At 36.2% G+C, this 12325-nt stretch overlaps 1 protein-coding gene across 2 annotated transcripts in view; it reads left to right on the forward strand.

Annotated features, from left to right (window-relative positions):
* mvb12ba (multivesicular body subunit 12Ba) overlaps nucleotides 1-11690 on the forward strand; it is a 29768-nt gene extending 18078 nt beyond the window's left edge. For both annotated transcript variants that reach the window (XM_084415486.1, XM_084415487.1), the window contains exons 5-10: nucleotides 248-377; nucleotides 1446-1595; nucleotides 6985-7076; nucleotides 9356-9411; nucleotides 9529-9588; nucleotides 11185-11690. In XM_084415486.1, coding sequence (XP_084271612.1) covers nucleotides 248-377; nucleotides 1446-1595; nucleotides 6985-7076; nucleotides 9356-9411; nucleotides 9529-9588; nucleotides 11185-11271 — 575 coding nt within the window. In that variant the 3' untranslated portion in view covers nucleotides 11272-11690. The remainder of the gene's footprint in view (nucleotides 1-247; nucleotides 378-1445; nucleotides 1596-6984; nucleotides 7077-9355; nucleotides 9412-9528; nucleotides 9589-11184) is intronic.
* Nucleotides 11691-12325: the final 635 nt, after the last annotated feature.

Consider the following 12325-nt stretch of genomic DNA (forward strand, 5'->3'; position numbering starts at 1 on the left):
ATCGTAGCTTAAATAAAGCAGTGACACTCCAGACCAGAGTTAAAGAGATGTTTGTTTGTAGTTGCTAGTAGAGCTGGACCTCCATTGTGGATTTAGTTTCTCGTGTTAAATAATTAATCGATTGTGTGAAATGATCCTCTTTCATTTCCAGCGCTGACCTCGTTCTGGCTATTTTCTCTTTCTGTCGTAAACTCCATCTCCCTTTCACTTTCTTTAACATGTCCTCTCTCTCTCCCTCTCTTTCCAGAGGAGCCGGCGTTCAGGAAGAGGAGGTTATGTATTAAGTTCATCCCGAGAGACTCCACCGAAGCTGCCATCTGCGATATCCGTATCTTAGGACGCTCCAAACAGGCGCCGCCACAGTATACGTTCATAGGGTCAGTTACTCTACACAACAACTTGTGACCTAGACTGACTTCCTGATATATTTAAAAGACAGTTCGGAAGTATTCAGTGAGAAAACAAATAGTGTTCTGCGGGTGGGCAATGTGAAATTACACAGCATTAGGGAACATAAGCGTGACCTAACAGCTTTAAGATTTCAGAAAAGCCCATGGCATTTGATGAATTTAAATGTTTTAGTGTGTGTAGATAAACATTGCTGTTATATTTACTTATATGTACTTTATTTAATAATAATTATAATATATTAGAATAATAATTTATTAACTGTATTTTTGATTAAATATTTTTCTTCCATGAATTAACTCAACATATATATTTTAATTTTTAATAATACATGTATATAATATATAATTAATATAATAAAATTCTGTATTTATCATATTAATATTATGATATATTAATAATATTCTAACAATCTTTTTAAATCGTTTTTTTTTTTTTTTTTTTTTTTTTTTTTACTTATGGTAAAAAGTAAAAATCTATAATCTAATCTAACTTTTTATGGTAATTTATGGTTCCTCTGTGGAAAAAAGTATTGGTTTAAAAAACATTTTTTTTTTTTGGCAATAGCCAACAATACATTGTATGGGTCAAAATTATCCATTTTTCTTTTATGCCAAAAATCATTAGGATATTAAGTAAAGATCATGTTCCATGAGGATATTTAGTAAATTTCCTACCGTAAATATATAAAACATTTATTTTTGTGAGTGAATGCGGCACAATCACAAACATAAATGGACAACTTTAAAGGAGATTTTCTCAATGTTTCTTTTTTTTAGCACCCTCAGATTCCAGATTTACAAATAGTTGTATCTCGGACAAATATTGTCCTATCCTTACAAGTCCTATTGTCCTATCCTAGCTTATTTATTCAGCTTTCAGGTGATGTATAAATCTCAATTTAAAAAAAATGGCCCATGTAACTGGTCTTGTGGCCGCATATTCTTATTAAATACATCTGTGTTTTGTGTTTCTGAGTATTTAATTTATCCTGAGTAAATCATTTACAGTTTGGGGAATTCTGTGTTTCCTCTTAGAGAGCTGAACAATATGGGGATCTGGTACCGTATGGGAAAGGTGCCACGGACCCAGGACTCTTCACCAGTACAGAACAACTCCTCCACCAACACCACCAATAACATCCAGACCGTCACCAACAACTCCACTCCAGCGCCAGTCATGCCCAAGTACGTGTTTGTGAAAGTGTGAACCGCGTTCGTAGCAACAGCTGCAGAATAGAAAGAGAGAGAATGAGACAAACTGAGAGGAGGAAAAGAAACATGGAATGGAAAAACACTTTAATTAGCAGATGCAGCATAGCATTCTTTAGATTCTGGAATAAACGAGGTTGTGGTTTTTCAGGAAATTCCATAGTAGTTATAGTATATCCCATATAGTTCCAATATATGTTTTTCCAAGAATCTTCAAGAAAGTTCAAAGATCAGCATTTTTACATTATGAATGTCTTTACTGTCACTTATGATCAAACAGTATTAATCAAATTAAGAAAAAACATGCGGTTTTCCATGATATAACTGGACTAATGAAATGTTTGAGAGTGCTTTCACATGCTATTCTTGTGTAAAATGTGTATGTTTACGGGCTTGTTTGTGTCTCAGGGTTTTTGTACGCCCCGGAGCTTTATCTGACCCAAATGGGGAAGTGTCTGTTCCAGCTGTTTCCCTCTCATGATTTCCTCTCTGTCTGTCTGCTCTCTTGATACGGTCTGCCTGTGATCCTATTATATATAACAGGATACAACCGCAGTGAAGTCACATAACCAAAAATGCATCGCAATAAGGGAGTGACCGTCTCTGTCTGGTTCCTGAACGCATGTCTGGGAACCCATGTCATTTACATATCGAAATCTTACAGGTGGAAATGGTCATGTAAAACCAAATGTGATGCATGAACCCTTGACTAACATAAGTGAACACTTATGGGATAGGGTTAGATGACAACACTCTCGGACAATGTATTGGACGTTATCAGGGAAAGATTATAATGCTATAAATTCAGTCACTTTAATTCAAGTCAGTTATCTTTACCACTTTACAAACGGAGAGTATCAGTGGTTTAACACAACTAAATTCTTTTTATATCCACCTTTTCCCTACAACCCTTAGTATTTTGCATGAATTATGGGAGTAACTTTCATTAAACTGTAAACAATCAGCGAAAGGTTTGCTCTGTGAACGCAGTAATAAGCATTTTCAAAAACTGGGTACAATCAATGAGATGACATTATTCTACTCGCCCTTCAACCATTGAACATTAAAAGGACATTTAAAAGTGTAAAAGCATAAAAAAATTACTACAACAGACCACGAATAACCCCAAAAGCTTGATTATTTCCGCAGATATATTAAAGAGGTGGTTGATTATGATTTAACTTTTCTAACTTTAGTTGGTGTGTAATGTTGCTGTTTGAGCATAAACAACATCTGCAAAGTCACAACGCTCAAAGTTCAGAGCAAAGGGAGATATTTGCTTTTAAAGAAATCGTTTTTTAAGGACTACAACAAACGGCTGGTAGAGACTACACAACATTCCTCCTGGGTTAGTGACATCACCAACCTTAAAATGTACATAAACCCCGCCCCCGGAACACAATTTATAAATTATCAAGACAGAATATGCTAATCAATGACTAGAAGATAACTACACATCAGCTACATAAATTCATCAACTAACCATTCAGAAATGTCCTGTTGCTTCTACATGTTGCCACTTCTTCTTGAGTCTCTCTATTATTGTCTGACTCCGGTTTGAACATAAACATTGACATTTTCAGTGTCTGTGTGAGGTAAAAAAAAAACAAGAGCTCTTGAAGCTCCGCCCCCTGTGCCGGGAGCAGCAGCTCATTTGCATTTAAAGGGACAGACACAAAAACGGTGCGTTTTTGCTCACCCTGAAAAAGTGACAACTTTAACATGCTATAAAAAAATATCTGTGGGGTATTTTGAGCTAAAACTTCACATACACATCAGAGACTTATTTTACATCTTGTGAAAAGAGCATTATACCAACCTTTAAAGGATGTGTTAAATATCCCTACAGTAATATATGTCTGTATTATGTAACATTAGTTGCCTTAATCAAAAATGTTAATTAACTGGAACACTGAGTGATATTATTTCAAAAGCGATTTCCATCATTTGACAGATAATAAATATTGTATTTACTTGCTTTAGAAACATTGCAGTAAACACTGCATACATGTGAAAACAAACCTGGAAAGAGACGTGAGGATTTGGGGAATAAACTAGAGATTCTTAGTGCATTCCAGTGATTTATTCATGGGATATATTGTAAATTAAATCAAGAGAGCAGATCACAAATGCGGAGAATGTTTGTCTTTTTCATACTGTTACAGCAGAATACAAAGGAAAGAATATAATCAGGGGGAAAATAATGCAGCGACTGAAAAAAGCTCTTGCCATATTCTTGTTATACTCAAACGCTGACGGATGAGGATTATTTGTAGTGCAACCTTAGGATTTGTTTCAGTCGTCTTGAGTGGAACTTCCCCAAATTGGAAGTGCCTCCCATAATCTAAATCACAGAAGGCTTGTTCGGAAAAAAGTGGATAGATTTGTTTGTTTTGTCATGATTTGGTATTAGGTGTGGAGTTTCCCTTACAGCTGCCAGCAGAACACCTACATACTGAACGCATCAGCAGAGCAGAAGTCATGTGTGCGGTGGTTTAGTCTTGTCATGAGTGTTTAATGGTGGGTGTTGCACATGAGACCTACAGCATTCTCCTGTTATTAAGTGGATCTGTAGTGAATGCTCAGCTTTATCTGACGTGGGATAGCAGCAGGGATCAAGTTACTGGAGCAATTGCTTATGTTTCATCCTGAAAAATACCGGTTTCTAAGGCTTAATGTGTGTGAACACTGAATAGATTCCTCTTTCACATCTCTATGTGCTTGAACGGACACATACACACAAAATTGTCAAAATACCCATCTTGGCAAGTTTTCACGTTAACATAGTCAGTTATGTCTAAGTGAACGTAAACGGTTGAGAAAGAAATGGGATGTGTATCATTATATTGGATCCGTGCATTCGGTCTTAAAGTTAATTTTTTCGGTTTGAATTTTGTTTTTCTTGCTGATCTGAAAAATTATGCAATCCATGACTCAAAATCCGTAATATGATCTGAACCGTGAGTTTTGTGATTTGTTGAACCACTAACTATATGAACACCGGCAATCGCGCAATTGCTCCGAGATCGGCTGAACGAGATGGTCTCGGCCAGATTGAAAACGAACCATTTCGGTTGAGGTGAGGAAGCAATCCAACCAAAAAGCAATGAATCATAATTCATAACGGGAAATGTGTTATATAAAAAGCAGCAGTGTCTACATCTGCTACATCTACGCCTCTTCATCTGTGTATTTACTTTCCTCAGTGCATTGAAAGAATGCTGTCCCAACGAAGCCTCGATTCCCACTCTAACTGCATTAGAAGTGATTATATATATATATATATATATATATATATATATATATATATATCATTTTAAATGTAATTAAATATATATAATTTATCAGTCAGAGCAGGAATCAAGAAAGTGTTTGCGTGTCACAACAGCTATAGATCTTGATGAATGACGCAGAGGAACGTAAACAGGTGAAGTCTGACCAATAAGAGGACAGATTTACTCATATGTGACTTGCATAAACACGTCAGTACGCTTTGAGGTGTTGCCTTGTGAAAGCGAAACAATCCATGAGGAAAATGCAACATTGTATCAAATAAAGCCCCTGTTTCAGAACAAATCAAATGATCTACAGGTCTGAAAACGCCCTTAAAAACAACAGTCATGGCGAGATGTGCACAAGACTTTTCTCTGAGAGGGTTTTCTAACAGCTAAAGCTATTTAAAGATTTGCCACTAAAAACAGAAATTCTACTGAAATAACTGCTGGAAATATCCTTAAAAGGCAAAAATGGTCTAGCATCATCCAGCAAACAGGACAGGGCTCGAAATTAACTTTTTTACTTGGTAGCATTGGTGCTCCCAACTTCAAAAAGTTTGGAGCACCAGCAAAAAATTAGGAGCACCCACCAAAAATTAAGGAGCACCACAACTACAAATTATATATTAACAGATTTTATTTCATCCTGTGGCCAAGATTTGAAATTTGGTCTTCTGGCTCTATATCATCTCACCCCGATGATATTGGCAAATGATTTGTCATTTGACATAAATTTAGTGAAGGCAAGCTCTTCTTTGGCGATGGTGTATGCGGTGTTATATTCATAGACAGTATGGTTATATTTGACGTATCCTGCCGATTAAAAGCCTTAATAATCGAACCTGATGAACCTGATTTGTTTGCCACACACCTGTCCCTGCATTTTTTGCTTGGCACTTGGCACTCTATTGCTATTAATATGCTGTATTAATCTTTGTTAATCTTAGTTAATAAAAATACAGCTGTTCATTGTTCATTAATGTTACTTCACAGTGCATTAACTATGTTAACAAATAAAAAAAAAAATTCAATAATGTAGGCTATTAGTTGCCCAAATGTTGAAATTAACATTAACAATGGTTAACAAATTAACAAAGTGCAGTTTATTAATAGTACATGTTAACTGTGTTAACTAGAATTTAATAAGTGGAACATTATTGTAAAGTGGTACCGATTTGTTATACACCGATTCAGACGTCTCGTGAGTGTGTTGGACAGATCAGTTGTTTTAACCATTCATTAAAGTGAATCGGTTCAAATGAGTCATTAGTTTGCGAATCGGACGTGTAGCCTACGGCAAGCGTTTTGTGATTATCCCGGTAGTTTATTTTTTAGCACAATTCACACTCCACGGTAATTTAGGAGAAAAAAATCTCCGAATGCTCCACGTGAAACTTCGGTCTTCCGCCCTTTTTCTATCGTGTCAAATGATTTTGATTAATATGCGCGAGGGAGAGAGAGCAAGACAGCGCTCGTGTTGTTTGAAGACATAGTGCGCGCGCGCGGCCGGGGCTTTCTCTCGTCAAGCGCAGCAGTCACTCACGCACCGATCAAAGGCTTTGGCGGCCGCCAAAATAAAAATCAATGCAGGAAAAACCCCGGGATTGGTTATATAACGTTGGATAGAATGACGGTCCGGCCATCGCGTATCAGCGCACATAAGGTACACACTGTAAACGTTTTTTAGAGAAATGAAAACAGGTCGCACCACAACCATTATTTGCACTCGCACAAATGCTCCCAAATATATTTTTAGGTCGCACAGATTAAATTTCAGGAGCATATGCGACCAAAATGGTCGCAATTCCGAGCCTTGCAGGATGTAGATCTCCTCATGTGATCTGAGACAGAATTATCATAATTTGCATGACTGTATTACGGATGCAACCTTCAGTCTTCATCAAGGTTGTGAGTCAGATGAAAGATTGGCATATAATCATACATTTAGTATGATTTAAAAATCATCTTTTTTTTTTTTTTTTTACATCTGATGAGACACAAACAACTCTGATAATTTTGAGGTTGAAAGAAGATATGTTGAATACTTGTTTGGTTAAGTGATTAAGTCTTCTATTTCTGTTCCTCCATAGGCACATATCCATGACCCTGCCGGCATGTTTCAGAAAAAGCACAACCAGACCAGACTTTGAACACCAGAACTCCAACCTCTATGCCATCTCTGGTACCAGAACCGCACAAAACACACCTGACCCAAACTGAACACCTTCACAACACCTTCAATATCCCATCAGTGCAAACCCATCAGTGACCACCAAAGAGAGAAATGTTCCTAGAGCTCCAGTCTAGAAATTCAGATGCTTTTACAAATTAAAGGGATATTTCACCGCTGGAAAGATGAATGTGTATTTAAATTGGGTCATTTATGTAGTAGAAATGTGAAATTATTTTAGAAGTTGGTGCCTTCTAGACTGAGAAAAGCCAGAAAATGTATCAACAACTCCCAGAATGCACTTGCTTCGCTGCCCTACGAGGCCACTCCCAAGCCACGCCTACCGGTTACAGAGGGCAGTATCGGAGGAAATGACACAGCTAGGCTACTAGTCGACTCGAAACTGAAAAGACGGCGTTTTATCGTGAGATCCCCCTATGGGCGGGTTGAACACATGCGGAATGAGCTCCTCCTACTGGCTGGAGTCTCTCGCCTCTGGACAGAAAAGCCTCAGATGATGATAAATGATGATTTTTGCGTCATCTGAGGCTTTACAGACACACAATACAGAAATCTCTAGTCTCAGGGGGACATGAGGGAGGGAAGCACGGTCATTCGAGAATACTACCGGGTTTCTACTGATACAAAGCTTAATGCTAATCGGTGAAGTATCCCTTTAAATTAATAATTAATTCATTATAAAGTAGTAGAAATAATCAGTAATGGCGTTTACTCTAAGTTTACTCTTTCTAACAAAAAAAAAGTATCGGCTATATGATATATGTGGACTATGTAGTAAGAAGACAGGTAGTGTATTATTATATATCAGATGTAATGTGGAATCTGCTGACTGCTTGAGTTGAGACATGAGCACGTCACATTTGAGATGAAGGTCAGTGAAAAAGGGCTCGGTTAAATTTGCGTGTAATAATCCTCTGTCTGAAATCCCATCAGCACTCTCAGTGTCCGTGCGGATTCATAACTGCTGTCATTAGGGATGTAATAATAAACCCTTCTCGAGGTGGAATCTGTTTAACTCTACCAGATGGTGTCAGAATATCTCTCTCTCTCTGTGTTCTGAGCTGTCGTTCATTACCGCACACATCCGTGAAGAAAAATCACGTCTCCGTAACGATTTAGTTTTATTTACAATTTATCATTTAGCAGATGCTTTTATCCAGAACAACTTACAAATAATTAGGCAATCTGTAGTAATTTGGTTGACTTGTCATTAGGCCTTTCGCGATTATTGATGAATCATCTAATTGTGCTTAATCAATCTAATCGTAATTGAGATGTCTGCGATAATTGTGCAGTTTAAAGTTCATTTATCACATTCATAAATCACATTTTGCCAAAGAATTTTGAAGAAAAACAAAAAAACTCCATTGTGAAGTATATAAAGATAGCAAAAGGTCTTGCTTCATACGAAATATATTAATATAATATAATATTATATTACATCATATTATATTAATATTCTCCCACGATTCTGAATAGACAACTACACAAAATAACATGTAATTAGAGGTTCTGACAGAATGTTAATTGCTGCAGTCTATTTAAAAATATTTAATTAATTTGAATTAAAACATATATTTTTTAAATGACTTTTTTAAAAACTTCACTTGTTCATCAGTGTTTTAATGACAAATACATTCTTATCACTTGCCGCCACCTACTGGTGTAACAATGTAATTGATAATCTTTTTTTGAAGCATAAAGTTACTTTCAAAGGGTGATTTGCTCTATTTTGATGGCAACCGTAGACATCAGTGTTTATATCCGAACTATAATAAATCTTTTATCCCAGTACTTCTGTGATAATTTGAATTATTATAACAGAAATAATGATACTATGTGGTATTTATACATGATAACAGCTCTCTCTGGATCAACGACAGCGCCAACACAGATCTCAGTGTTCGCTGTGATCGTGATCTTTAAACAACTCTAATCGTGCAGCTCTATTATATATTATTAATATATAGATTTTCACAGCACTTAGAGTAAATCATGTGGGTGTATTTTGTTATCATTTTTATTAATATATTACATACGATTCCAAGTATCAGAATAACATATTAAGCTTACACTGTAAGTGACACAGAATTGGATCATTAATCGCAGTTTATTTGTTTAATAATGAATCATCAGCACAAACTTCATGATCGTGACAGGCCCTACTTTACATAGCCATTCGAATTTTGTTTCGTAGAGTGATTTACTGCTTTATTATAGTTAACTCTTTCTAGTGTGCACTAGTTAATTCTGATTTCTTGACTTCTCAGCAATGGATGGAGTGCCTTTCATGATCTCGGAGAAGTTTGCGTGTGCCTCCAGTGACGTGAGTCCAAAAACACAATACTTCAAAGCTTCCATAGGATTAAATGTGTTATAGGTAACTAGTACTAGAGCTTATCTGGACATTGAGGAGAATTGTGTGTGTGTGTGTGTGTTTCAGTTGCAGCAGGTCGATCTAATGGGCATCAGAATCAAATCACTCGCAGAGATTGAGAAAGAGGTGAGGATCTGTTGAGTTTCAACCATGTGTGCTTTTTTTGTTTCCATTTTAATGTATATTAAATGTATAAAAAATATTACGTACACTACCGTTCAAAAGTTTGGGGTCAGTAAGATTTTTAATGTTTTTAAAAGAAGTATTTATTGCATTTATTTGATTTAAAAATACAAACAAAAAAAGTAATATTGTGAAATATTATTCCAATGTAAATCAGCTGTTTTCTATGTGAATATACAGTAAAGTGTAATTTATTCCTGTGATCAAAGCTGAATTTTCAGCATCATTACTCCAGTCTTCAGTGTCACATGATCCTTCACAAATCATTCTAATATGATGATTTGATGCTCAAGAAACATTTCTGATTATTATCAATGTTGAAAACTGTTTTTTACATTTTTATTTCATGATGCTTTGATGAATAGAAAGTTCAAAAGAACAGCATTTATCTGAAATCTAAAGCTTTTGTAACATTAAACACGACCGTTCTAAAGTTTGGGGTCAGTAAGAATTTTAATTTTATTTTTGGGGGAAAGACATTAAATAAATCAATACTTTTATTCATCAAGGATGAGTTCAACTGATCAAAAGTTATAGTAAAGACATTTATAATGTTAGAAAATATCCTATTTTAAATAAATGCTGTTCTTTTGAACTTTCTGTTCATCAAAGAATTTTGAAGAAAATTTTCAACATTAATAATAATCATAAATGTTTCTTGAGCAGCAAATCATCATATTATACTGATTTCTGAAGGATCATGTGACACTGAAGACTGCAGTAATGATGCTGAAAATACAGCTTTGATCACTGGAATAAATTACATTTTAAAATATATTAAAATAGAAAACAGTCATTTTAAATTGTCATAATATTTCACAATATTACTGTTTTTTTTATTGTTTTTTATCAAACAAAAAAAAGCAGAAGATACTTCTTTTAAAAACATCAAAAAATCTTACTGACCCCAAACTTTTGAACCGTAGTGTACATATGAAAAGGCCTCATATAGTTGTTATTATCAATAAGTAGTTCAGTTGTTTATAAATATATTGGTGTGTTTTATCTTGTTGCTGTCGATACTGTTTTTATAAAAGCAATATCTTTTTTAAACAGGACACGTTTAAAAGGCTGTGCATTACAATTATTAGTGGTTATTGATTACAATGAATGGAGGATTTGACTAATCATTTATGTTCTGAAAATGGAGGGGTATTTATCATATAAGTCTAGTTGAGTTCCTCATGCATTAAGGTTGCAATAAATTGCTCAAAACAAGTGACAGTAAACTCATTTATAATGTTGCAGAAGATTTCTAGTTAAAATAAAACAACAAATTGATTAAAGAATCCTGAAATCCACAAAAATATTAAGCGGTTTTCAACATTGATAATGTTTCTTGAGCAGCAAATCAGCATATTAGAATAATTTCTGAAGGACAAACACACTAATATATAATTTCATGTAATTAGCTTTGAAGCTCATAAAGAGGTGTGTGTTGCAGTACCGATGTGTGAGCCACTAGAGGTCAGTGTTTGCTGTGAAACACTCTCAGATGGTGTGTTTAACTCTCAGTCTGTCTGGATGTGTTTGTGTCAGTATGAATATAGTTTCCGGACGGAGCACAGCGCCGCGGCCCGTCTGCCGCCCAGTCCCACCAGAACTTCCCTGGGCTCCGAGGCCTAAAGCTCACTCGCTGGAGGAAAGACGGAGAGGACCTCTGAACACCTGACCTGAGCTGAGACACACACCTCTCTGAGATTAAAACAGAAACCCACCAGAGGGAAAAATCACTTTTCTCCATACAAAAAAATTAACAAATGTCATTTCATGTGGTCAAGTTCAGTCTCTCTTAAGTTGATGCTGCTTTTTCATAAAGAGCTTCGGATGCTCCTTCTCTACAGCGATCGATCAAAACCACTACAGTGTCATAAAGCGAGTGGGAAAGGCCCGTGGAAACTCCTGTGCTTTTATTATGCGTTGCGTATTGACTGACTTCTTCTGGCTGCTGGACTGAGAAGCTGTTACTGTCGTGACTTCACGAAGGGTCGGACGTGGACGTGCCCTTGAGAATCACGTTTGAGCCCCGAAGTCTGCGCTCGTGCGGCACGGATCTGGAAGAGCGTTTTATTTCTTTTGTTATCTCGCCTCTTTTCGTTCATTCGCTTGCTCGGTTTTATTTCGATCGCAGCAACTGCATGACTCGTGTTTTTGATCCGTTTGGAAATGGAGCTCAGATCACTGCACTGTTCCAGCATTTCTGAAGCGTTTCAATATGTGTGTGTGTGTGTGTGTGTGTTTGTGTGGAAAGAGAGATTAGAGAATAGGAACACTCCAGCTCTGAGCGAGCCCTTGTACATAGACAGCCGATGATGAATCAGGAATGTGCTGTTTTAGAAATGTGTGTTACTCGTTTTCCCCTTTTCGTCTGTGTAACATCCTTCCTCCTTCCTCCCACTGATCCAGTTTTAGCTGAGATTCGACTCTTTCTCAGTCTGTGATAGTGTTCGATGGTGCTCAGGCACTTGGGTATTGTTTCTGCCGGTCCATTTGTGGCGTCTGAAGTTTATGGTGATATTTTTGTGACATTTTTTTTATCTTATTTAATAAACCAGTGAATATTTCTTCAGTCATATTTCACCCCAAGATCTAAAGAAAAAAAGAGAAATTAAATTTTGCATAAAGAAAATGAAACCTATTTTTAGGACCTGAAATGTGACATTTTCATGCAAATTTTACT

The sequence above is a fragment of the Rutilus rutilus genome (assembly GCF_951802725.1).
Source record: "Rutilus rutilus genome assembly, chromosome: 7".
NCBI lineage: Eukaryota > Metazoa > Chordata > Actinopteri > Cypriniformes > Leuciscidae > Rutilus > Rutilus rutilus.